Source organism: Nothoprocta perdicaria, unplaced genomic scaffold, assembly GCF_003342845.1.
Source record: "Nothoprocta perdicaria isolate Ctin4 unplaced genomic scaffold, notPer1 scaffold_21, whole genome shotgun sequence".
NCBI classification, from domain to species: domain Eukaryota; kingdom Metazoa; phylum Chordata; class Aves; order Tinamiformes; family Tinamidae; genus Nothoprocta; species Nothoprocta perdicaria.
The window spans coordinates 2,981,350-3,009,214 of NW_020455316.1; the positions used below are offsets into that span (position 1 = coordinate 2,981,350).

Sequence of the window (27,865 nt, forward strand, 5' to 3'; positions counted from 1 at the left end):
TGTCAGGTTGAACGCGGCATCGCGGAATCACAGAGATCCCTTCTAGTCGGAAAGCGCTGGCATTTGTTCTGCACTCAGCACCTCTGCTTCACAGGTTTAGGGGTTTAGTCAGTCAGAAGAGAACGAAACGTTACAGCAGCTACTGGACTCAGTTCAAAGAGAAGCAGGTCATTTTCACGTCATTTTGCGAAGAAGTTGGCAATTTAAGACCAGATAGGGAAAAAAAAAAGAAAGAAAAAAAAAGAGACTGTTCTCAAAGCTGAAATGCTGTTTTCCTTCTGGCTTTTCATACAAAAATCTTCGCTGTTGGAAAAGGTCACTTCATTTTGTTGTACGAATGTGCTCTCTGAATCAATATTCAAGTAAACTGTCAAAGGTTACAGGTGGATAGCTTAAAAGCAATCAAGGTAGCATTTAATGCAGAGGTTTACATGGCAAGACAAGTTAATAGAAAAAAAAAATCAAGCCGATCTCTCCCAAGATAAAGACTCTTTTATATAGGTAGGTCACATCCAGTAACGAGAAGACTCCAAGTAAAATTTTTGGTACCACACAATCCAGCTGGCTTGTGCCATTTGAGTTAAGCATAATCATATATTAAAATTTAAAAACAACACTGTAGATTCGCGGATACTGACAGCCCCCACTCACGTGTTTATTCTTTTGGTTGCTAATCAAACGGGGCGCCTGTCATTTCGGCTAGCAGCATACACAGAACTCACTCCCATCCCGGTTACTACCCGCGGCGACTGCTTCCGAGGCTCGTTCCAGGGAGGAAAATACAGAGGCGGCCAAAGCGTTGCCCGATACAGTCAGCACGAGGAAGAAGGGCGCAGAGAGCACCCAGGCCGGCCACAGAGCGCAACCCGTTCGTCCATCCTGCAGATCGGCCCCTCACTTCCCTTTCGGAAAGTGCCCTGGCCATTCGGCTTGAAGCGGTATGGCATAAGGACTCATGTATTTTATAGATAGATACCAAAGCGGTATTATCAAAATAAACCATCTGTTTTTTATAAACCCACTATTTACAAAAACGGTTTCTGAGTTTTTTGTTTTTTTTTTTAACAAAAATTAAACTATACACCAATCTAAGTTACAGAAACAAAAATAACCTTTGTAAGATCACATGTATAAAACAAGAAATGAAATGTGATTTTATTTAAGGCAATACTGGGCTACTTCACAAATCACCACCTCAAATATATACGCTGCTCCACACTACTAATTTTCTATCACATTCACAACGGATCTTTAATACCAAATATTGTTTTAAATCTCCAATGTAGCAAACTATTTTTATTCACATTTCCATTCTTATTGTGGAATCATAAATGCTTTGTATCCAATTGAAAGCAATGAAAAATGCAGCTATAAGAAAACTATTGTATTTATGAGTTAACTACATATGAATATCATCCAAAGATACTGGATGTTAAAATTTACAAAAATGAGAGTGTGTCAGTACATGTTTCATCTATGAAATGTGATCTTATCCAGCTCCTCTCCTGTAAATAAATGCTTTATGCAAAATAAACTGGATATGGCAGACTTATCTAGTTTCAGTTCAAAAGTTCTTAATTTAAAATGATTAAAGCACAGTTTTAAAAACTCGTTCACTTAGTTACAAATTAAAATTCCGAATATAAATGTGTCATTTAATAGTTTAGACTTACAGACTGCTGGTGGCAGCAAATGATTTACAATAATAAATATATACAAAAAGATGTATCTACAAATAAAGAGGACCGTTATACATGAGCAGTGACCTGGTGAGAGATACCAATCACAGACAATTCACAAAGATTTAGTTCATGGAAAGGACAGTTTGATAGAAAGTTGAGGTTTTGATCAAGTATTTACAAAACTGAAGCAATTATTCTGTTCTCCAAGTCCCATAGGGATAAAAACAAATAAGAAATTTACATGACTAATGTCATGTTTTTTGCTAGATTCAATCACTTCCAAAGAAAAAGAGCTCCACGGTTACCAGCATGCTTGATGGCTTCCTATTCAAAATAAAGATGTATTATTACAGGTAATGGTTGAACACAGCAGGTTTTCAGTATTTTGCCTCCCCTTCCCTGTTGCCCGTAACAGTCCCTTTTGCAGCGGTCGCCCCCGGCTTTTCCCCGCAGCGTCCTTCAAGTTTTTGCAAGCAGACGGTAGGTTTCATTTCCTGAAGCTGCCTCAACGCGAGCTCGGCGCACTCCTTGAAAGCCTTGCCCAAGACTATTTTCACATGAGCGCCGCACTGCAGCTGGGACGGGTTCGCAAACTGCACCAGGGTTTCCGCTTCCGCAGGCGCCGCGGGGACGTGGTTCCCTGCTGCGGAGGGTTTCTCGGTGTTTCTCCGCGAGTTCGAGTGGGCCCCTTTCCTGCCTCCGCTGCCATGGTGGTCGCGGTCCGTGTTCTTCTTCTGCTTCACGGCCGACTCCTCGAGGAACTTGAGGAAGGAGACCTCAAAGCCCATGGGCTTGAAGGAGCTCCAGTCGAAGGGCGCGGGCGGCTCTTCCGCCGTCTGGATGGCAACGGCCGCCTCGTCCTCCCGGCGCGGGCCGCTCGCCGCGGCCGCCGGCGAGGGCTCCTCCGCCTTCTCCGTCCTCCGCCTCTTGCTCTGAGACACGTTCTTCTCTTTGCTCGCTCTTTTTAAGTTACTTGATTTTGGCTTTTCTGAGGGGCAGGAGCTGGTCTCCTGCGCGTCGGTATTTACACTGGAAGCGATTTTTGCTTGATTTTCTGCACTTGAACAATCCTCATTAATCAGCTTAGTAATGAACAGCTCTGTCAGTTCGTCCACTTCATCCTTCTCACCTTTCTCGGTTTCATTCTGCGGCACCGCAGATGTGCTCGAATCATTACTGCTCACCAGCACGGCCGCTTCGGCCTCTTTCACGTCACTTTTCTCATGAGCCTCCTCTTGCTCACAGGATTCCTCCTTTACCTGTGGCACAGCGTGCGTTTTGGACACAATGAGGAGATTTCTGTGTTGCGAAGTAAACGCCTTGGACAACTTGTGGCATTTATAATGCCTTATGATGTTACTCTCACTGGTAACTACCGAGGAACAGCCCTTTATCATACAGGGGTACTGGGTTACAAACCTGCTAGTACATTCAGACAAGGCATCACTTCGAGCCTTGATTGAATACACGAGCTTTCCACGTTTCAGCGAATAAGCCTTGTTTTCTTGAACTTGCATTCCTTTCGAATTTTTGCTTTCCAAAGTAACGTTTTTCTTCCGCTTGGCTTTCACCGAGAGCCTGTTACCTTCTTTTCCCGATCGGGGTTTCAGGCCTCTCTGTTTGGACTTCAAGGGTTTCTCCTGATTGGCCTTACTTGAAATGTTTTCCTGACCCGGTGTCAGTCGCCTGGGCCTTATTAGGTGATCTTTATGCTTGTCGTTATGTTTATTGAAAATATGCCTGAGGAGGTTAGATCTAGTAGCATAAATGCGGTCGCAGCCCTCACAGTCACACTTGAATATTCCGTCCTCCTCCACTTTGTTGGGCTTTATCTTAACGCTGTGATCCGTCTCGAGATGCACGACGTAGTTAAGGTACGCCGTAAACGAGGACTTGCAGTGGGACTGGTCGCAGGGAAAGCGCCCCCCGTCCAGGGCCGATTTCATGTTTCCGATCTGCTCGGGGCTCATGTCGTGCAGCTTCACGTAGTGCTGGATGAGGCTGGTCACCTCCTGGAAGATTCGCGAGCAGTCGCTCACCTCGCAGCGGAACTCCCTGCCGGCGGCTTTGCCTTCGGCCTCGTCGCGCTCCTCCTTCGCGGCCTCGCTCTCCTCCTCCAGCTCGGCGGCGAAGGCGGGCAGGTCTGACTTGTGCACGGCCTGGTAATGCAGGATCAGGTTCTGCTGGATCGTGAAGGCGGCGAAGCAGCCCTGATGCACGCATCGGTACGGTCGGTAAGGGCTGTACCTGGGAGGAAACTCCAGCGACTTTGTTACCGGCTTCCTGCGCTTTCTCTCCTCCTTCTCCTTTCTGTACCGCCGGACTTTGTGCACTTTGGCTTGCGCCTGAATATTAGCCAGCAGTGCTGCGTTGTGCTGGTCTGGCGGGAGGGAAACCACTTGGGGAGGCATTTCCAGTCGTTCAGGAGCGCTTTTGTCTGGTAGTAGTTTCTCTACGACCTTCACAGGCTCTCCAGCTTCCCTTATCTGCGCTTCCTTGACCAACGGAGCTGCAATTTTATCTTCCACGATTAGTGTCTGCAAATTATTTATGTCAACAGGTCTTGGGGCTGCGTTTACAGTTTCGCTTTGAGATCTCCTGCCGTACGGTCGTTTAATTTTTAATTTTACCATCTCCTCTGTGGTGAAGTGATGCACGAGCTGACAGTGCGCTCGGAGATTGGAGTTCCTCGTGAACGTTTTCGGACAGGTGGCCACGACGCACTTGAACGGCGCGTACTTCAGCTGATGCTTCTTGATCTCCAGGATCATTTCCGCGGTGTACTGATGGACCTTGCCGTAGTGTTTGAACAACGCATCCTTCGTCATAGCGCTGTAACTGCAGCCCTGGTCCTGGCACACAAACGGCTTATTGACCTTGTCACTGAAGTGAATGGCAGCGGTCTCTGGGGACGGCTGCACGAGGGGTTTGCTCTCGGCGGGCGCCGCGGGAAGGGCCGGCGGCCGAGGATCTGCCGCGGGGCGCTGGGGAGCGGCCGCAGGCACCTCGAGGGGCGAATCACTCCCGAGTTTCAATTTCCGCAAGCCCTCCAGAATTTCCAGCATTTGAACATCGTCCTTTGGGGACGTTTCCGAGGGGGTGCAGTTGCTCCTGGCAGCGGGGACGTGCCCTGCGCGCACTGCAAGCTGTGCGTGAGCGGGTAATTTCACACTAAGCGCAGAGCCTCCCGAAGCCGTCGGGACGTTATTTACCTGCGAGGTCGGCGCTGCAGCTGCGCCGGGATCCTGAATTTCAGTTTTCACCCCAAGGATCTGTGAATTCATGGCAGTTTTGATTATTTCAAGGGTTTTTTCAAAGTTCTGAATAACGTCTTCTGAAACCTGTTTGTCAGAATTTGCTTGTATGCAGGAATTTAGAGCCATCATTTGCGAATCCCCATTTTCAGTCTTCACCGTTAAAGGGGTTAACGTTGCACGAGTCTCAAGATCTGTTTTGAAATTCTCTTTGATACTGGCCATGAATAATTGATTGTCAACATTATTTAGCTTCTGCGTGAGGTTCTCCACCGCTGCTTGCGAATCACAATTTGCCAGCAAGTTTGACTGGAAATTTTCTCCCTGTATTTGCCCATTTGCTTCAGTGCTTTTGGATATAAGTCCCAGTGTAGGTATGCTACTTACCACTACTTTCTGTGATATGTTAGGTGCTAGCAAGGGCGTAGTTGCTTTTCTCTTCCTCTTTGAAGTGCTGGCATCCTTCTTATCCACGTTACTTGATCCTGTGTTATCGGGACTACTTATAACTGAAACGCGTGAACTATTCCCTGCAAAATTTTGTGCTGCTGCAACGCTATTGGGAAAGGAGCTAGAACATAAATTATTTTCAATAGTCTTTAACATCAAGTCATCCGTTGTGAAAACGGGCAGAGTCTTGCCCTCGTTCCCTGAAGGAGTTTTGGCATTGAGGGCCCTGCTTTGGTCTGTTAGCAGGGCACTTGGGCTGCACCCTGTGTGCAGCGTGGGGAGAGGAGCTGCACTGACCTGCGTGGTACCCGTGACACAACTTGTTGGGACGCCGTGTGGAAGCACCGCTGCGTTATCGAAGGTACTCGGGATGCCGGCCGTTTCCAGGGCTTGCTTTATGATTTGATTTCCTTCCTCGTTCCCACTGCTATTAAAGTTAGTCACGCCGGCCCGTGGAAACATAGCCTGCAGTAAGGCTGCGGGTCGATTCTCAGTGGCAAGCAACTGCAGGAAGGATGGATCTTTAAAACAGGATTCCGGGTTGAAGGGAGACTCCTGCGGTTGCTGCAAATTTAATGAATTTGAGGAAAGGATCATACTGGCAAGCAGAGACTGCCCGTTGGCTTGCAGAGCTTCTGCAGAAATTTCTGATCCTTCGAGAGGCTTGCAGTAGGACCTCTTGGATAAGTGGCCACCGAGTGACCTAGGATTAGTAAAAACTCTGAAACACCTGCTGCAGATAAATTTGCCATCCCGAATTATTGCCGGCCATTTCGCCCGCTTGTTGTGCTTTGGCTTCTTTTCCTTCCCACTGGGAGCCCGGCCACGATCCTTTCTTGTCGTTGCCGCAGCTGCATGTGGTGAACTAGTTTCGTTGAAGTTATTTTCGCTGCTCACTCGTGAGGGAAATATTTGATCAACACTTTCTTCTTTGGGGAAAGCAGAACTCGTGTTTCCTTCTAGTGGTGACGAGAAGTTATTTGTATTACTTTCCAGTTGCGAGAAGACTGAACTTGGAGCACTCTCTCCTGGCGAAGGAAAGAGAGACATCGGACCATTTTCCACGGGCAGAGGAAGAAAAGGATCTGAATTGCCATCAATATTCAAAGGCATCACTCTTTTTGCCAGATCTTCCAAGGGGGTAGGTAATGTTGCACCGGACAAGTTTTCCATTTGGGAACACAGAACACTCTCAGGCTCACTTTTGATACGAGTAGACAAACTCGGATTTATGACCCCTTCCACCGCAGACAAGCCAGGACTAGTCAAACTCTCCAGGTGGCCTGGGAAAAGCGCACTTGGGACGTGCTGCACCTGGCTCGAACAGGTGGGACTCAAACTAGTTTTATTTTGTGCAGCAAAAGCAGCGCTGCTCGGACTGCCCACCTGAGATGGCATCAAATACACAATCTTGCCATCACTTGGCACACTTTGCAAAGTGCCCGATTTTCGCGGTTTCTTGTTTTTGCGCTGCATTTTAAAGGCAGCGTATTGATCAGGGTGGGCTGCCTTCATGTGTTTGCCAATGCTCTGGGACGAGTTGTACGTTCGAGTACACCCTTCAACTTGACAGTTAAATTTCTGAACGGGGGCTGCTGCTGACACAGCTGGAACTAAAGAACTATTTATGCTTGGCTGTGATGGAATAAACGCAATGCTCTCTAGAGTCTTTAAAGGCAGGTTATATAGATTAGCTGCAGCCTTAATACTGTCTTCAATTTCAAGTTTGGAAATGGGGATGCTGTTTCGATATCCTGCCTGAGTCTGCATGCTGAAGGGATTCACAACACTCACTTGTCTTTCTAAGCTTTTCGATTCAAGAGCTTCGGGTTTTAGTGCTTCGGAACTCACAGAAATAGTCTCGATATTCTGGGACTGACCGAGACAATCTTCTTCCTTTCCTTCTTGGCAAACTGGAAGACAAGGATCAGCTGAGGAACACAACTGCTGGCTCCCAGACAGAGCGGTATCTACTTTCCCGGGAGCAGCTGCCAACTTGCCTCGCGGGACCGAGCTGTCTCGGACCTTCTGGCTCACATCAGCCAGCTCAAGGCTGCCGGCTGGAGCTGCCGCTTCGGTGCTGGCAGGGCTCGTGGGGCAGTGCTCCGGGCCGGCCGCGGGCGAGGGAGCGCGCTGCCCCACGACGCTCCCCTCCGTCCGCACGGGCTCCGCTTTCACCTCCTCCCAGACGTGGCTTTCTCCTTCGGTGAAATGACTCCGATTGTCGGCTGGAGGAGAAGCCAGTTCTTCTTTGACAGCAACGCCCTCAGCATCCGCATGGTCCTTGGAAGGCTGGCGAGGATCCGTTTGGCTAGGCTGCTCTGCAGGCGGGAGCGCTTCCTCGGGCTGCTTGCTGTGCTCCTCGACGTGCTTCTCCAGCTCGTGCTGGGAGCGGTACACCTTGCCACAGCCCGTGAATTTGCAGGTGTATGTATTATAGTGTTGTGCTTCATGATCATAGAGCAAATACGCCTCGGAAAACACTCTGCCGCATTTGGGAAACATACACTTTGCCCTGAACACCGGATGCTCTTTCCTGTGAGTCAGCAGCTCGGCGTAACTGTTAAAACCGGCCTTACATTTCATCTGTATGCAGATGTAGGGCTTGCTGCCACAGTGCATTTGCAAGTGATCGTTCAGGTGAGTGACACTCACGAAATGCCGCCTGCAGTACTGGCAGATCACCTTCTTGCTTTGCATTTCAAGGAAACGCTTGGCTTCTTCATTGTCTTTATGCCCCTTTGCATGGGCAATCAGGTTTTTAAAATACTTAAAGCCTTTTTTACAAAATGTTACAGGGCAGGTGAATTCATTAACAGGTAGTGTCTTTTGAACGGGCACGATCTCTGGTACATAAGGTTTATCTTTATCATCATTTTCATCATCTGAACCATCGTTATCATTAAATACAATGAAGTCTGTTGAATAGAGACTGTTCTTCTTAATGGGTCGCTGATCCTGTTTGGAAACAGAACCAGTTTTCTGATTCTCATTGGTAGTTGCTATTTTAGGAGGTCTTCCCAACCTTCTCAGTGGTTTCATAGCAGCCAATCTCTCTTTGCTGGACTTTTTGACATGCAAAGTTACATGGGGAACAAAGGTTTCTTTAGAATTAAAATTCTGGGCACAAATAGGACAACTGTAAATTCCATCTTTATAATGTTTCTGTGCATGCCTAACTATTCTGTGGCCTAGAAATTCTTTGTCGCATAACACACAATACTGCATATAAGCCTGCCAGTTCCTAAACCTAGCTGATATGAACCCCCTCTCTCTGAGCTTTTTAATTTCTCTCTTTTTCTGCTTTTCATCTCTGATACCTCTGAGAAGGCTCGCGGCTTCATCAATACTGCCTGCAAGGCCATTCATGGAAGCCTCTTTACTGTCCTCCTGGCAATCCTCCACCTTCTCATAGACTTCGCTGTCATTTAGTTCATCTATCGAAGACACGATGGACGCCTCCTCTCCCATCAGCGCGAGACACTGACGCTTCAGAGTTTTCCAGTCCCAGAATTCGGGATCAAAAGGCCACTGAGTTTTCAGTACAAGTAAGAGCTCACAGCGCAATGAATTTGGTATTGGAAGATTCTCTTCATCGTACTTCTGGTCAGGCTGGTTGTAGAGCATTTCTACAGCATAATAGGCATCCACAGTAGGTTCGAGAAGAAACTCACTCAGCTGACAAGCACGTTTAACCTCCAGATCATCTGGAAGCAAGCAGGAGATAGTCTTGCAAATAGATATCTTGACATCTGTGTTCTCACTGGCTTCCAAGCGCAGGGCTTTCACACACAGCTCAATGCAGGTTGCAAGTCCAGCACCATCGATCTGCAGGGCAGGAATAAGTTTAGTAGGTCAGTTTATCATAATCCTTTCTAAATTTGTAAATAGAAGGTGTCATTATTCAGTCTTAAGTGTCAGAAAAATACACCTGGAGTTTTACAATATACATTTTAAGCAGCATAGTGATTGGTCTTTAAATGCTGTTCCTTAAGTTGTAAAACTTGTCTTCATGCTACTAGAAGGATTTGAAAGTTTACATACAACTAAAATACATACTATCAGCATGTTCTGCTTGGTTTGATGAATTTGGGATTGCATGCTAGAGTTGTTCAGAGTTTATAGCAGGGCAACATTGAGCTTTTGGCACCAAATAAAGCTGCCAAGTACATCAAAATTATTTGAGATGAGTTTCTATGGGGCATTAAATTAACACTAGGAAGAATTCAAATGATAGGAAGTCCTACTGCTGAAGTAAGAGAAGCACATGATTTTGCAAAAGCCCCATAATCTGGGCATCGCTTACTTGAAGTGTACAGTTTATTTCTGAAGATTCTATGTCAAATGACTTTAGTTAAGCACAGGGCTTTATTCCAACTGAAAATATGGTCTAGTTAAATGTTCCATCACTTAAGGGTTTCAAAGGTCATTTCTCCTTCATATCCTCAGCCAACTAAATTACATTTTTTTTTTCACATTACAGTCCCTTTATGCTGCCAAGGAAGTTCAGAGAAGCTCTGGTATACACGAAAATAAAGTCAAGAGGGTATTTATGAATGCACAACACTACTGCTTTTGATATGGCATCCAATTTTTGCCATCAATGAAATGATCCACCACTCACTGAGGAAGAATCAGTAATGACATGGAGCATATAGAGCTCTTAGCATCACAGAGCCTCTGTGAAATTATTTTCCTCCTCTCTCCTATTAGTTCAAGTCCTTGGAAAAACTCATCTTTGAGACTGGCAAGTGATTAGCCATACCAGAATATCACATAAGAACATTCTTAGCATAAATATACAGAATCACAGAATTTCTCAAAAAGAAAGGTTAAGAAAAAGCTAGATTTAAAATGAGAAATGTTAAGTAGCACAGCTATCAATGAGAAGAGACGAAGAAAATTAAATGGCCAGATTAGTTGAGACATATGAACTGAGTTTAGAATGCAACGTAAGACCTAAGTCTGCAAGAGGAAAGCATCTCATTTATCAAAACAAATTCTATTCTTAGGTGGAGACCAGAAAGGATATTTTTCCTTTTTCTGTTATAGTTTTTCTGTATGTTAATATACAGCTTTCACTTCCTCTCTTCACAAGTGTTTTCTTGCTATTTTCTGTAATATCTGAAATACTAAAAATACTGTAGAAGAATCATAGAATTTCCTAATAAAACTCATGTAGAGGACGTGGGCAACATTAAGAAGTAATAAACTACACTTTCAGATTTTTCTTCACCTTAGTTGTAGCATCCAGCTCTTCTGTTTATGCACCCCCTTTTTTTTCTCCAAAAGAGCATAAAAGTTGTAATGACTTAGAATGAATCAGATTATAGTTTCCCTACACAAGGATGTTACAAAAGTCTTTCTTAAAACCAATTACAAAGTGCCCCAAAGCTGATTCTACACTACGAAACCAAATGTCTAAGCAGTTTTAATAAGTCTTTCTGTTTAGAGTTCCATAAAAAGGGTGATAAAAATAATCTTTCAGGAGTTTCCTTACCTCAGAATTAATTACTTTAATGAGGAAGAAAATGTGATAAACAGTCTTAGTTAATACAGAAAGTTGACGACATCTCTCTAGATACACTGAAATGGAAGGCTCTACCCTTTGCTGTAGTTTACTCCAGAAAAGAGTCAGTTCCCTAGAAAAAGAGAAAAATATTTCAAGAACAGCAATGCAACCACGAAATCTATTCAAAAGAAATGCACAGTTGAGAAGAGTTTCTATGTTGACCCTTGCAGAAGAAAAATCTGATTTTCTTCATGTCTTCTTTTATAGATAAAAGCTATAAAGAATATAACCTCATTATTAATATCCATTTTTCAAAATTACCTCTATGATTCATTTCTAGAAGAACAGATCAGAAAAAAAAAAAACTGTACTGTGTCAAATTGGACTACAGAATTTACACATTCTGTAATGAAAAAAGTCTCACCAAGCCGGTTACTCTCTACTCCCCACACTTGAATTTTACATTTCTGAATTTCTGATAATTATCAACAGCTACAGTAGGATACAGCTTCTCTGTAGGAGATTAAAAAAAAGGCAGCTGAAGAAAAACTTAAGAATTGAATCTAACTGTGATTAGTGTGAAATTAATCCCAAAGGACAAATACTACTATTTTATCTACATTAACTCACCACTTAATTCGAAGTATTAGTAGTTTCCCAAATGCTAGGCCCTCTTTAGATGTAAATAGCCAAGAGTGTTTAATATATTGTGGGATGGTGAGACACCCCAAAATTTAGCAGAATCTGTTGATGCAAAAACCCTGCATTGGACGTCCTACTGCTGCTGCAATTCAGAAGTCATCCCCACAAACCCACTGGATTGTACAGGTTTGGGAGCCCAATCAAACGGATAGCAGGTGGAAATTCAGAGTGTAACGGCTCAAATATCTTCCAACAGACACCTGCTATTTGTTCCCAGGGCAGGAAAATCAAGAAATCAAGTCCTATACAACAAATAATATTAGTGAACTTATTACTTTTGTTGTAACTTCCTTTCCAGAAATTTCTCAGAGGAAAGAATTGTGTGTTACAAAATAAGGAGAGAACGGAAAAGTATCTTATGCAAAGATCTATTTTCCAATGCTAGTACTCTATTCTCAGTGCACAAATTCACCAGAATGTTGACTAGCTGCCTGCAGATACTAAATTCCTTATTTTTACAGCACATGATTATTGTCAAGAAAATTTATTAAACAGCTACTGTTATTTGTTAATGTCTAATGATACAGTGCTGCCTTCAAACTCTCATAATAGAAGCTAATCATGACAAATACTTTTTTTTTAAGCTTTCCATGAGCATAATCTCCCTTCTGTTTAGCCCATATATTTTAAAGAATGAAGAATGGTAACTTATGGCTTACGTATCAGCTATATGTTGCCAAAACTGATTTTATTTCCATGAGCAGAAAGCAAACTCACCAGGCACAGTACATCTCTCCTTGCTGCAGCTGGCGAGATAGAAATGCTGCACACAAAATTAGAGCACTTTTTTCATCTCCATCAGATTCCAGGTTACAAATCATTTCTAGAGCATCTTTGCAATCTACTTCTGCAATCTGGATGGGAGGAAAGGAAACAAGATTGAGACTAAGCAAGTGGTTTCACTTTCTGACAAATGTTAATCTGATCCCTTACAAAGACAATAATTCAGAATTTAGTGCACATTTTCAAGCTCGTCTCTTGAGAGAGTTAAACAAATCAATGCTCTTCTAGCTGAAGGGAGTGTCAAAAGTGATTATGCCACAAGAAAACTTCTTATAAACTGAATATAAAAGCCTGTGCCTTAAAGACTTCAGATTTTGCATTGATTCTCCCACTCACCTAAAAATTTTAGAGTAAAACATTAATCATAAATACAAAGAGCAGAATCAGAACTTCAAGTTGCAGCCTACCACAGAAAGACTTTTACCTCCACCTCCCTATCTAACCCACTCTAGTAGTACAACCATTACTACCTCTCTAATGCAACAGCTGGATGATTAATGACCACTAACATCCATGTTCCAGGATTTTCAAAAAATCAAAAACAGAAAGACAACATAAACTGTACAGCAAGAAGCAAGTCAACTGAATATTTCTTTCTAGAAGGAATAACTCTCTGTGTAGTGTAACTTATTTGTTCGAGCCACATTTTAAGCACTAAGTTTTGCAGGAAAACAATGGAAAAACCACAGTCACCCAGTAGTACTAGACAGAAGTATTAGCACTGAATCAGCATAGCTAATATAACAACTACTGTCTATTTTGCCTCTCAGCAGACTGATTTGATTACCTCAATTAGCACATGTGGCAGGACAAGCTTGTCCTTATTCTTTGACGCTGGCTGTTAAAGACTAACAGCTCTTCCAACAACAGTGTTAGAAGTCTCTTGAGAAATCATAAGAAAACCCAAAGTAAGAACAAGAAAACCCAGTCTGAATAACCAGACACTTTAGTACTTGGATAAGGCTGCAGTACAGTCTGTTTTAGCACCGTGGTACCCTGCTATAGATCCAGCAATGAACTTCCCGTTTTGAACAGGAGAGCAGCTCAGTCCCTGAATTTACATTTTGTTTCTATACTAACAGCCCTTCATTAAATATCACTTGAGGCTTAATCATCTCAAAGCCGCCTGCTAAAGAAAAATGCAATGGAGAGAGGGATGGATAAACCTAAGTGCCACACAAATTGAGGCCAAATGCCTGCATTGCTCCGCACTCTGTCTCAGATAGGGGACCAGTCAATAAAAACTGAAGGAAGGAGATGAGAATGTAGCTGTATAATAATGGGAGACTTGTTGTTTTCTTCTTTCTCTGCAATGTTCTTCCAGACTTTAGAGAGTTTCTAAGGGATGCAGGTGGCAGCAGAGGTGAGTGCAGGCCCAGCCATCAGGTCTGCCAATCTGGGCATTTCACATACTGCCGATTCAAATTCTTCACAGTTCTGAAGTGAATTACTTTCCTTATCCAAGCTGAAGGCAAGTTCAAATACTACTTATCTGCTTATTCTGAATGGATATCAAATTTTCCATACCACTAATGAATGAGGTGTACTCCTTGTGTTTACTTTTACTGCTTACTTTCTCCCTGTTCTCATGCTATGAAGTAGCTATTCTTCTTAGTCCACTTTGAGATGTTAACTGTGCATCTGCCTTCAGTTTGTCACTTAGGAACTTTCCAGACTAATTAATATTACGGCAACCAATTCTGCAGTTGTGGCTGCAAAGCTAAGCAATCCAAGACTGGGAAATACCTGAATTAGGTTATCTGTGATAACCCAATTCCAGCTTTACTGTGTGTTATAATGGACTAAGAGGCATGGCTATTTGGTTATTCACTTCTTTCCTCTGCAGGATCCAAGGTTCATTCACCAACCAAGTCCATTCAATTCGGGAACAGGGAAGAGTAATGAAGGAAACATGTTTGAAGGGTCAGAATGTCCCAATTCCAGCGTGAGTACTTAGTAAAGGAGCACACGGTTGCACAGACCCAGGCACAGCTTCTCCTATGGAATTCCAGCTGGGAATTCCTGCTCCAGCAGGGCCTCGAGCTGCCCGTGCCAACTCAACTCAGCTTTGCTAGAGCCTGTCCTGTACAGAGGGTGATTTTAGCATCCAATCTACATCGGGACCGTCTCCAGTGGGAAAAAAAATGCAACTTGTGCATATTCAAAACAGCTGTGAATTTACCCAAATATAAACAGATGTTTAGGAAGCTTTTCTAACAATCACTGTGTAATTTCCACCCTTCTAATTCTTCAAAAGCAAGTTCGGCAGGCTTAATTGCTTACTTATTATGAACATGAAATGATGACAGAAACAAAGAAAGAGTAGAGAGATCCACACAGGCAATAAAAGTGACAACTGCAGAAGCAGAGCCCCGTAAGCAGGGAAGAAATCTCAGGTTAAATTTTTGGATGGTGTGAGCTATGAAGATGCCAGTGAAATGAATGCAGAAGAGCAAAGTTGTCAGCTCTTCTTTGACTTTGGAATTTGAGTAAGAAGAATTTCGTATTTTTAACTATATACCTAATTAGACTTTCAATTTTACCTCCTAATAGAAGTAAACTGTAATTTCCTGACATAGGCACTTGGGTCAAGAAAGACTGTATTTATTCTGTATTTAAAGCAGCACCTAGACCACCACATTCTTGGTAATAATTAGTATGCAAAGTTTATGGTTCAAATAGTAACAGTGGGAGAATCACTATTTTACGGATAGGAACTGAAGCAGAAACAGAAAAACCTTTGAGCAGAACCAAATGTAATGCTATGGCAGAACCAGAAAATGCCTATTAGCCAGCTAATATTACCCTTCCACAAGGATGTTAAATCAAGAGTCATTACTAATCAGTTTAAGAGAGCCTAAAATGAAAAGAAAAAATATTTTAGATTATTTTAAAGCAAAACCTCTTCTAAACAAAAACAGCCTCATCATTTCTAGTGTCTTTATTCTTGTTTAAAGAAAGAAGCCTAAACAAGTTACTTATTTTTTACTTACTTCTTCCATTAGCTTTTCATTTGGCGATCCTGAACACAGACAGACCAGGTAGGTTTGCTTGAAATTGCCTTTTGCACTTATTTCTGGATGATCAGAGCACAGTTTTGCCAGGGCAGTAGCTTGTGTTAATTGCTTTGTTTTCATTAGGTGCTTAATACGCATATCCAGCAGGGCAGGGCCTTCAAACACTAAAAATTCATTCACTTCAAAGAGAAACAAGCCAAAATATTACATACCCATTTGACAGAAGGTTACAGAATTAACAAGTGACATTTACTCATTCAAAGTCCACTCATAACACTTATACAAATCAAAAAAGGTAGAAAAGTTATAAAGCACAGAGGATAAAAAGAGCCTTTGAGGAGTGTACTTGTGTTTCCTCAGGATTCCTTGCCACAGGAAACCTTCCTTCTACTTCCTGGTTTTCATTCATTCCCATTTCTTTTCAAAGTAGCTGAGCAGGTAACTGAGATTTACACAGCAAATAAATTTAAAATGTTTAGATACCATTTAATTAAAGTTCTGTGGAAGGATATAGAACACAAAACTGCTGTTTCTACATCCGTCTTTATGCTTTTTTTTGCTATGTTTTTTGAAGAGTTGCCTTTTAAAGACCTTGCTATGGAAGGATGAATGTGACGTGCAGATGTAGCTAAACTTCGTTTTTTTTTCTTGTTTAATGTTATGCATTCACATACTGCAGTCAAACTCTTTTAAAAGTTCTTCAACCAGAGTAAATCTTCCCACAAAAAGAGGCTAGTCTCATATGCCTTAGAAAAACTCAAAGATTCAGGAGTGACTATATTTTGCTCAAGTACACTCTGGAGCTGTGCTGCTACCAGTGTTAAAACTACAGTCTAGTCTGATATTTCAACACAAGATCCTCACAGAGTCCTAGAGAAAAGGCAAGCATAGCTTAATATTACTACTCCTGTGAAGTATGAAGTTTGATACTCCCTCCAAAATATTAATAGTTAATTATTAAAACTAGATAGACACCGAGTGAATCATTTTTAATACTTTTGACATCAGCAACTCCCTGTGACAACCGTTTCCACAAGCAAGTTTTACAGTGTGTGAAAAATTGCTGTTGGCTTTCCCAGATCTTGTTTCCATTAAACATTTCCTCATTTTTTAAACACAAGAGAAGTTTCTACTGTTTTTCTTCTCTACCTTCTCTCTGCCATTCTGTAAACAACAGATTCCTTTCAATCGTACAGGAAAATCTTGCTCTTCTTTTAAAGGAGATATTTTTCCAGTTTCTGACTATTCTAATCACCCTTCCCGAAGCCTTCTGGGGATTTGCAGTTCTCGCTTTTGATATGTCTTAGTAGAAACACTCATTATATTCTTCTGCATTGAGTCACACTGAATTTCATTTAAATCCTACTGCCCATTCACCTAATTTGTGTTTCCCTGACTTTCAAAGTCCTGCTTGGTCTTGATGAAATAATTAATTTTATCATCTGTAAAATTAATTACTTCAGTCTCCTATCTGGAAAATTAGCATACTGAACATGAAGTTTATTGGGGGGGAGGGAGATCATTTCATTTTATTCCTTGCTTCTCCTCACCCCAGTTACTTTTTGATTCATGACTGTCTCATTTTATCTCCTGATTTCTCCTTCTTCTGTAACTATTTATGCAGGACATTACTAAAAGACCATTCCACAGTCTAAATTAGGTCAGACATTTTCTTTTTTTAATCACGTTAGCACACAGAATTTTAGGATAGAAAATACTGCCTTTGCAGAACCAAGGCAATTGAAACCTTACATTATCTTCCATGCATTTTAAGATTTTTGGTTCATTTATCATTTCAACCAAACCGCCAGTTATTTGTTGAGCACGGTGCACTCTTGTGCACTATTACCACGATCATCCAGGGCTCGCAGATGTATAGGAACATTCCTTTCTTCCTCCGTCCGTGTCGAGGCGGCCGTAGCCAGTTCTTTATTCCCGCAGGAACAAAGGAAAAGCAGAGCGCACTAACAGACCCTCCGTGGACGGCAGCCTCTTTTTTTTTGTATTTATGACAGGATATCTTCTTTTTAAGCAGCGGGAACGTTCAGTATCCTTTCCACTACCTTATCAAAACATTTGTACCTTGTCAACCCACAAATGACCCAGCCATTAATTACATTTGAGTTTTAGCCTTGCTCTTCCACCCACCAGCTACCACCAAGTAATCCTTTCACCCACAGTGTTTACTCTTTCAGCCAGCGCGCGTGAAGCAACTGCGGAACATTTGACTCTATTTCTTTAATATGACACAAGCAGACCTTAGTCTTTAAGCTATCTGGTAACCCATGAAGTTTTACTCTGATTTCATATTACAATTTCTGCGTTTAATATTTCAGAGATATGGTTCCATCTAGCAGCTCTCAGTAATCCCTTCCTTTAGCATTTACTGCTTTAATATCCTACCTTAGATAATCATCAGAACATTTCCCGTTATCTCCTCATTAAGACATCGGAAGACCTCAGGGTTAAAGCTACATATTAGCTCCTAAGTCTTTATTCTAATCCAAGTGATCATAGTCACTACAGCGAATATCTGAAAGCTCACTCAAAACAGCATTTTTAATTACATTTCATAATTGAACTATATAATGTATTTTAAGACAAAAAAAACAGCACCAAGATTGAGCAAACAAGTCCATAATATTTGTGTGGGGAATCTTTAGTAGAAGCTTTTTATGTTTTCACTTTTTAGAAATGCACGTTATAATTTGATGTCTATTAAAAAAGCTATTGTAGACAAATTCTTACTTAGTGTACCATAATAAATAGAACTTTATAAAAGCACCTTGAGACTGTGCAGCTTTTCAGCACAAGTCAGTATTTCTAGAACATAAAAACTGATGTATGTAACGAGAATGATAGGGTTAGTTAACAGCCTGATTCTTTGAAGAACTATTAAATGCAGTTTTTGTGCCACTGTTCATTTAAGATTCATGAACTACTCCATGTGTAAAATTCATATATAGAAATTTGAATTAACAGGAGAATAAAGGGCTAGCAGATGCCTGATGACAGACTGTACTAAAATCTGGTAGCTCTAGGGAATAACCTGGGCAATTCTGGAATATAGCTCTAATCTTTTAGATTCAGATTCCCTGTTATTTCTTTAAATCCCACAGTTTTTGAGTCTTAGGTCATTATTATCAAGTAAGTGACTCCATATCAAGGCAGCAAGAAATACTATAAATTTTTATTACAGGAAATGCTTGGATTTATTACAAGAAATGCATGGATTAAAAGACGAAAAGGTCATCCTCAGATTAGTATCACACATGAGCACAAAAGAGCCGTAAGCAAGTTTGGTAGCAAGATCTTTACGGTGGACAGTCCACTTGTATGTTACATTTTGGCTGACGGGAGGCCTTGTAGAGCCCAAAGAGAAGAATTTGTGCTTTACTCAAAGAACTCTTAACCCTGCTCCTCAGCTCTTTGCCAGTTCTTGGGCAGGTATAGTTGAATGTGCCACAGACCCTTATTTCCTCTCAACCTTACTCTGACCCAGAAGGATGGAGGCAGGAGGTGAATGTACATGTGGACTATCCATCTCAAAGAGCATCAGTTACTAGTAAGTAACCTCTTTGTTCGTCTTCAGGTGCTAGTCCACATGTGCGTTCACACTGTGGGAGACTCTGAACTGTACTCAGCACTTTCATATTTACCTGGAGCTGGGTGTCAGAATCCTTCATGCAAACAGCATCTCAGCACAACACTGCTGAATGCAGCACCAAATCCTGGATGCTTCTACGATGGCTGGCTACTGTCTGGTGAAAGGGCAGAAGAAGTTCCAGGTGGCTGCTTTGCATACACCCAGGATGAAAACACTTTCAAGTGAAGCTGCTCCTATGATTTGTCCTCTGGTGGATGGCACTCTAGTTACTTCCAAGCTGACTACTTATGTTCAAACCTGTCTATTACCACCTCTGCATAGTGATGGCTGTATCTTTGAACCTCTCTTCAAAGAGACATACTCAGGAGACTGCCTGCTACATTCAAACCTATGAAAAATTCAAGACCTTGTTCTTGACATCCAGGTTTAAATCTCTAAGGACAATCAGAATCGGGTTCTGGCTTTTTGTAGGATTATCTCACATCCTCTTCCTCCACACAGTTCTTTCACTCCCCCTCAGTAGCACCTGAGCAGGTATCAGCCACAGCACAGGCTTAGTGGATTTGGAGCATTTCACCATCTCTGCAAGGATGTGACAACCTCTAGGGTGGAAAAATAGATTCATGCTGAAAATCCTGAGTCACACTGGCAGAAACTGAAGGTGGAAGTATGAAAGTATGCCACGTTACCACAGTACAGGTTAGTGCATACCCTGAATCACAAGTTTACTTTTATTTTCCATCTTAATGGCACCCAGAGGCTCACAAGGTTTGCCATACAGCTACAAGAATGGTAAATTCTGGGTGTCAGTGAATTCAGATTAGCTATGTCAGTGCCGATCTCAGATTAAGACACCTAGTAGTTCAAGGAGGAAGCTAAAAGACCACTATAATTTGAAGAATTACAACATGATCTTAATAACGTATTATTCCCTAACCAATCAATGACGCAGGGAAAATGGAAAATGCTTCTTCCTTTACAAGCTTTATTCATAAGTGTTAATCCTAAATTCTTAAGTTCTCTGACCGCCATCTCAGGAAAAAAACAGCCATTCAGCTGGAACTCGAAGTTCCAGTCATGAAAACTTTATGCTTCATGATCCAAACAGATCATGTAACTTTGGTTGATCTCTAAAGTCCAAAATATCCACGATTCTATACAACCAAAACTCAAAATCTGTTAGGTCCTCTTTCAGGACACAAGAGACAAAGGTTTAGTTGGAAAAAGGAGAAGAAAATTCCCAGGAACAGAAGAATTTACAGCTTCTGAGCATCCATTTAAGAAATGATCGTGTCAAGAACCAGGAAGTTGCAGGCTAGTCACATAATTGCTGTGGGTCCCACTGAGTAAAGACATGGGCCAGGAGAGACAGAACTAATAAATAATAAGATTCGAGAGGAACTTAAGAGAAAAACTTTTCTTTTTCTTTCTAAACTCCTCGGAGCAACAGAAGATGGCAGAGGCATTCTTCAAAGGAATGCATATTCATGACAGCACAAAACGGATTCAGAAACTCAAAAGGTGAAGTACTGCACAACTGTTAGCATCTGTCAGGACATCTCTCAGGTGGCACCTCTCGATGCCTACCTAGGAGGCTTTATAAATGACATGTGAAGATCCTGCTGGCAATCTGATTTCTGCAGATAAACTCTCTTTATGTTCACCAGTGACAAATTACAAAAATATATCCCTCTGCTCATTAGGAATCGTGACTACATGGCCATTAAACTTAGCAATACTGAAAAATAAAAGTTGTTTATCCAAAAAGTCCAATCTCTTTTCCTCCTTTTTTTTTTTTTCTCTTTTCTCTTTTCTTTTTTCTTTTGTAGTAATAGAGCTGGAAGAAGAACTAAGAAAAAAGGGCATGCGATAAAGAGTACTAATTCATGGAAGAGCTGCAAGAATAGGTAGATAAGGCATCTGAAATCACGCCGGTACAAAGAGTATAAAGAAAGTGCAAGAACGGCTGAAAGGGACTTGGGGGAGAGTGGGAAGGATGTGAGGGGGAAGAAAAAAGAGTTCAATTGGACAGAAAATTGACCACTTATTCTCTGCAGGGAAAAAAAAAAAAAAAAAGCAAGTGATAGGGAAAAGCAAAGTGAAGGTGATGATAGAAGTTGTGTCCGAACTCCCATATCCAGGCTAGTCCTCTGTAAGCAGGAAAACTAGTATTGACTGAAGCTGTGGGAATAAACAGGATCCAACAGTGCTGACACTTGGGGAAAGATTGAGTTTCTTTAGGGAAAAAAAAAGTTTGTGGCGTATTAGTATTGAAATAGTTCTTGAAGAGAAGATTTATTCTGTGACATCTGCTCCACAGAATCTGGTAACTTAAACCAGATTTCCTAACCTCCACTACCAGAGAGAGACAAACAGCAATTGTATTGCCAGCGTTTGGCTAGATACTAGGACTCAAATAGGTGAAAATCATGTGATTTGAGAATATTTCCAGTATAAAGAGATTTTATTTGCACACATGCATTATGTGATTTTTGTGTGTGTATGTATACAAGCAAAGGTTTCATAGTACTGTATGAACATCCTGCAGTAATGCAATAGCATCCATCCTCATCATCAAAGCAAGCAGTGAGAGGCATGTTGTCCTTGTCAGTGCTCCAAACATCTATGAGTATTTCCTCTACTTCATCTTCAGCTCCTTAGTTCATGTATTCTGAGCTACCGACATTCATCAGAACATTGAGCTGTGCCTAGAGTAAGGAAAACTGCACATAAGGACAGGACACTCAGAGAACAGTCTTCCTATATCTTTGGAAATGACTGCTCGTATTTTAGGTGGAACCCACGCAACATCATCATTCTCAACTCTGGGACAGAGAAAGAATAGTCCAGTATGGACAAGCCGAGTATAGAAACCAAATCAACTGTGTTCTGTGGTCAATGAAATCGAACTGGTCTCTCTCAATTATGTTCAATGTTTGAGTAATTTCAAAAGAGATGAGTTTAAAAGGATCTTCCTTTGTAATGAAATGGACACTGAGTTGTGTCCAGTATCCTGCAGGAGATGCAAAAAGACAAACCGACCTTCAGTCAACAAGAGATCCCTTGGAGAAGAGAGAATCACCCAATGAGCCAATGTTCAGCAGATATCCAGCTGCATCAAAGATTCTGTATAGCTTATAATCTGTTTGGTCCTATCCTAACTAAAACTGCCAAGACAGTAATAAAATAAAATAAAGATGAAGGAAAAATTGAAAGGATAGTTAAAAAAAAAAAAAAAAAAGAGTACGGAGTAAGGCAAAAATATTTCCAATCTCAACTGTTTCATCTCTAACAGATCAACACTATGCAAATCATTACTAAAAGGCTAAATTAATCAAATTAGACAAATCACAACATCCCAGTGAAAATAGCAGACTTGTTTGGAACAAGTTGGGAAGTTCTGTAATAGTAGATGGTAAAGACAACACCAAAACATAATCAAAATCCTTTCAGTAAAGTTTATAAATATTCTGAAGAGTGTTATAGGAGGATTAATGTTGCAACCTGCTGAGAGACAGACGTTCACTGAAGGACGTCTCCAGTAAGAGCCAGTGGGAGTGCTGGATCATAAACAAGAAAACAAACTCTCTGTACTTTGTAATTTTGGTATTACTGAAATAGCCTATAAATTAGCAACACGACAGAAAACAATGCAATATTACAGTCGGGAGCACTAGCTAGAGAATAGCTTATCACCTTAGTAAAAATATATGGAAATACAGAATGAAAATCTTACCATGGATACAAAAAAATGCATTAAATTATGCAGAAGAAGAAAATAAAAAGTATTTCATGTTGGTTGAATTGATGAGAAGGTGGTAAAAAAATGAAAGTGATGTAAGGACATGACTAACAATCTCCAAACTGGATACATCTCCTAACCCACCAACCTGAACTCTTAAGCTGAACAGAATAAGGTTGCAATGATAAAATCCTGAATTTACTGACAACTCTCTTTTGTTAAAGAGAATGCTCATCCTGCCTCAAAAAGATGAATACTTCTTCACTCAGTTCTCTCTTAAAAGAGTTAGGCAGCAGCTTTAGCAGTTTTAATAAGAGCAAAATAAAATACTTCTATTTTACAGCATCAGCACTTCCATTAGACTGCGCCAGTCTGTAACTGGGGTCAGTGCTGGTCCCAGTGCGACGCACAAAGAATTCCTAGGGAGCTAACCTGGAAATTAAACCAAGGACTAGAAGTAAAATTACATCCAGGCTTCTTGTATTGCAAATTATTGGTACAGCTGTCAAAAATGGTTTGCCCATTGCCATTGCTTCCTGGGTGAGGGGGCATATGTGACTTCCAACAAAGTCAGAAAAACTCACCAGCACCAAAAATATCCATATTGGTGGCTCCATTATCAATATCCCAGCAGACAATTCTCTCAGGGAAGGCAATGGCCAGTGCCTTTACCAGTCTCTTCCTCCTGAATATCACATCAACTGACACTTGGCAAAAGTGGTAGCTCTGCTTTTGAAAACTTTTTATCAGAACATGTAATCTTGTGCAATTTAAAAAAGCAGCATCTTCTACCCTTATGACGTGTAATAACTGTCACTACAAGGCAGAACCATTTTTGAGTAAACAACATTTAGGACTAAAAGAAATCCTGAACTGTCAATAAAAGATGCTATGAGAAAACACTGACAGAATGCATAGTAACGATGACAAGATTCCCAGGAAGCTACAAATAAGCTAAAATATACGGCAACTAAGATATTAAGTTGACCTCTCTCTTAAGAGCACCTTAATATTAAGAGGACTAAACACTGGCAGACAGGAAAGTCAATTCAAAACAGCATTCAGGGAGACTCTGAGAAATGCGTATCAAGGACCAAAGGAGAAGGACCAAAGAGGAAAAAGCATGACTTTTGTAAAAAGAAAAAAAAAATCCATTTATTGTGGACTGATCTGAGTCCATTTATTGGACTCATCTGAGAGAGTTATGACAATGTGGATAAGGGAGCTGCAATTAACTTTCTAAAGGCCCTTAAATGAAGTTCCTCAAAGGCTCTTAAAGATACTGAGCTATTTTGGTAGGAGACAGATGACCCATATATGGATAAACAATCAACCGGAAAAAGGAAAAAACTTCAGCAGGTTCCCAGAAGATCCGTACCAAGACCCTGCCATCCAGCTTTTTAATAAATATTTGAAAAAGGGGTAGAGAACAAGGCGACAAAACATGCCGATAAAGCAGGGTGGAACTAAAACAAAACAACTCTAAAGTACTGAATAGGCCTCTGCATCATAAACTGACATAATAGATGAAATTCAAAGGTTAATAAAAATCCCAAAGTAATTTTCTTGGAGAAAAACAAAAACAACCACAATCCTAGCTTGATATACACATAAAAAAAACAGCCTGTGAAATACTACTGGGTAAGCAAGCTGGGTCCGTAACAAACAATCTTAAGAAAACACCGGTTCGATACTCAGCCAAAAATTGAATGTTAGGAAATATTATGAAAGGAGTACAGAATAAAGTGGAAAACAAGTACATATACATGTTGACTGCTGAACAAGCTTTTGGTTCCCTGTATCAGTTATGGAACATTTCTGTAAATGTAAATTTAGTAAAGCTAGAAGAAGGTATGAAAGGAAGATCTTTGTGGGAGGACCTGTTAAACGGACTCAAGACACTACAAACAGAAAATGCAGGGATATGATAGCAGTCTAATGAATCATGCTTTACTGAGAAGACGCATTCATTAGAAGACAGGCACAGTAATTCTCTTTTTAATAAGCAGAGGACATCAAACAAAACAGGCAGGCAGGAGGCTGAACGGAAGCTGACAGTAAAAGGAATTACTTGTTGTGCAATCTGTAGAACTCACTGTCGCATCCTCACTTAAGAAAAAAATAAATCCCCCCAAGGCTTCTTAACACAAGGACACCAGTTCTGGACTGCAGATCATCAGTACACAAAGTAATACGTAAGGAAAATAACACTGCACAACACCTGTGTTGTTCACATACTCTTCCCCATGCAACTGCTGTCAGCCATTCTCGAAACTAGTGACCTAAGCGACTCCTTGGTAATGATCCACTTTGCATTTCACAGTTGAATAAAGACCATACTAATATATTTTTTAAATATATATTTTTTATTTTCGCTTTACTGCATCTTATCCCATCATAAAAAGGCTGTATGTCATTTCCCTTTGCAGGGAAATCAAGAAAAGATCCATCAAGAAACGAAAGATCTCCAGTTACAATTATGCCTTAAACAGATTGCTAACATTAAATTATTTGTATATTCTTGCATATATATATATAAAATATGTATTTATATTTTAATAATTAAGAAAACTCTACAGGTATATTTTATTTATATAGTTTATAAACTTATTAAACATACTTGACATAATATTATTATCAGTATAATAATTCAATATATTGTCATAATGAGGCATATTTTTCCCTTACATTGTTTTAGATTTTACCTTTATCTGGATCCAACTGTTCCTGGGAAAGAATACTACACAACACTGGGTTCTTCCACACTCCCTTCTGTTGAGTAAGTGTTGTTAAAATATGCAGTTCCCGGCTGCCATTTTCCATCAAGTTTTTATGTGCCACCTTAAGAACATATTTGATGAAACACAATATGGTAAGATAAGCAAACAAACAACAGAAAAGTTTAAGAACATATGAGTTTTATATCTTATGTTAAAATAGAAAAACTCAGACAAAGAATAAAATGTACATTATAAAGATCTTAATGTTCAATCTATATAGGGGTTGTCTCTGTCTCTGGAGATGCAGGCAAAGAAACCACAAAGACTGAGTGTCCCAAACCTTGAGATCTATTAATTGAGCCATTTCTTAAATATCTGAAACACAATTTTGAAATAGGCATCTCTCTTAAAATGAAAGATGAGAAAAGATTGTGGTTCACATAATGGGCTGGCACCAGCAGACTGAAGCATTACTGAAGGTCCAAGATCTGAGCTGTAACAGCTCACCTAGTCGCTGTATGCAACTATGACGAAGGTGGACAGAGGACCCAAAATCAGTTAAAATAATTTCCATCACACTTAGATTGCAATTTCATAGAATTGGAGGGATGTTTGGAAGCAAAATAATTACCTTGAATGTAGGTTAAATAGTAATCCACAACTAACACGTCCTGAAAAAAGGAAGGGATCATCTAAATCGTCTCACTTTTCCTTTTTTTGTAGTTTGCATTTGCTCTGAAGGATGTGGAACTTCTCACACAAAACACATCTCTTCAGGAGCTAATTTATAACTGTCAGTATATACTAAAAATGTACTCTAAAAAACACCCCTGTATTTTCCTATGCTTAACACAGGCTGAGAATACTTAGTGAGAAGAAAGAAACTTCTCCTATGTTTAAGGTAGGCTGAGAAGGCTTTTTTTCAGTCATTCCTCCCCACTGCACACACTTTTTTTAACAAATTCTAGATAGGACCTCACACCACATGGCTTGATTAATACTGAAGAACAGGACTTGTTCCACATTCTTCTCCAAAGTACAGCACTAATCCTTACGCTACTAGTGTCTGTGGGAGATCCTTCAGTACCAATAAATGTTTTCACTTATATTGAACCTCAAACGTACAAACAGCAAATATCAAATAATGACTCATATTATCTCATTTCTAACAGTACTAATAAACAAGTATTTTTTAACATTAGCTTATTTCTAAGTATCTTAATATATTCCTCTTCCACAGCTGCTACATGACTGCAGAGACAAGTGAGTTGACTGACAACTTAATTATTTCAGAGTACACAGAACTTCCAGCTGAAGGGCTTGATATTTATCACGCAGTAAGAAACAAGTCTTTGGACAGACCACACACTTAATATCCCTAAGCTTCCAAACCTTTTGTAAAAGCTGTTAAGTCTTCATTTCATGAAGCAAACTCACCTGTACAAAAGCCTGAAATTCTTCCCATTTACTTTCAGGTAAATCAAGAGGCAGACACAGTAGGAGTTCAATACAGCTTCTAGGAGGTAATTGAAATGGTATTTCAGGTAACTTTTATTTCTTAAGATGTGTAACACACAGCTTTTTATTCCAGTTCAAAAATACTAATTTGTTTGAAATCACAATCACAAAGCAGTTTGTTTCTTACAAACATTAAAAAAAAAGAAATACTAGACTAGAAACTATAAATGCATGGTCTTTACAATACACTAACTCAAAAAAAAAGCATAAATAAATGCACTTTTAGATTGCATGAAGATGAATAGTAAACTGATCATTTTTAATTAGGGATGTTGGCTTGATGCAGAACAGAAGAACTCTTGGAAAGATTTCTCCATTTCCATCAAAGAAATTTTTTCTCAGACATGGATCACCATGAGGGAAAAAAAAAAACTTTTCCAGCTTATTGAGAAGTTTTGTAGATCGTGAATTCAACTGAGAAAGCACTCAGCAATGGGAAGTTAATAAAAAACATACTCACAGTGCTAAACGTTCAAGCACAAAGGCTACATTTTCACACTCGGAGGTAAGGAACGGTCGTGCTTTAACATAGCTGCGGATGGCCACTGTGTACACTTCCAACAATGGCAAAGGATCTTCTGATGTTTTCCACTTTTCTGCATATTCCAGCAAAGTCTGTATGGAAAGAGGAACAAACAAACACAAGATTCTTAATCTATATTCCTCACTAACATCCTTCTCAACAATTCCTTTCATGGCTATAGAATTAGTATGTTCTCCTAATGTGCTTCTTTTCCTTAAAACTTATTATTCTTTAAAATAATTTATATAAGTCCTTAAAATTTTATTATATTTTTATAATTTATATACATATATATATTATATTTTTAAATTATATTAAATTTTATAAGTCCTTTAAAAATTATTATTTGTTATTT

At 40.4% G+C, this 27,865-nt stretch overlaps 1 protein-coding gene across 1 annotated transcript; it reads right to left on the minus strand.

The window, feature by feature from the left end:
• ZNF292 (zinc finger protein 292) lies at nt 1–27,596 on the minus strand. The gene is made up of 7 exons (XM_026038421.1): nt 27,448–27,596; nt 26,907–26,985; nt 25,455–25,590; nt 15,377–15,579; nt 12,318–12,454; nt 10,887–11,028; nt 1–9,214 (listed from the first exon to the last, which is right to left on the minus strand). Exons 3-7 carry the CDS (start codon nt 25,570–25,572, stop codon nt 2,060–2,062), a joined length of 7,755 nt encoding a protein of 2,584 aa, XP_025894206.1. The 5' UTR covers nt 25,573–25,590; nt 26,907–26,985; nt 27,448–27,596; the 3' UTR covers nt 1–2,059.
• Nucleotides 27,597–27,865: the final 269 nt, after the last annotated feature.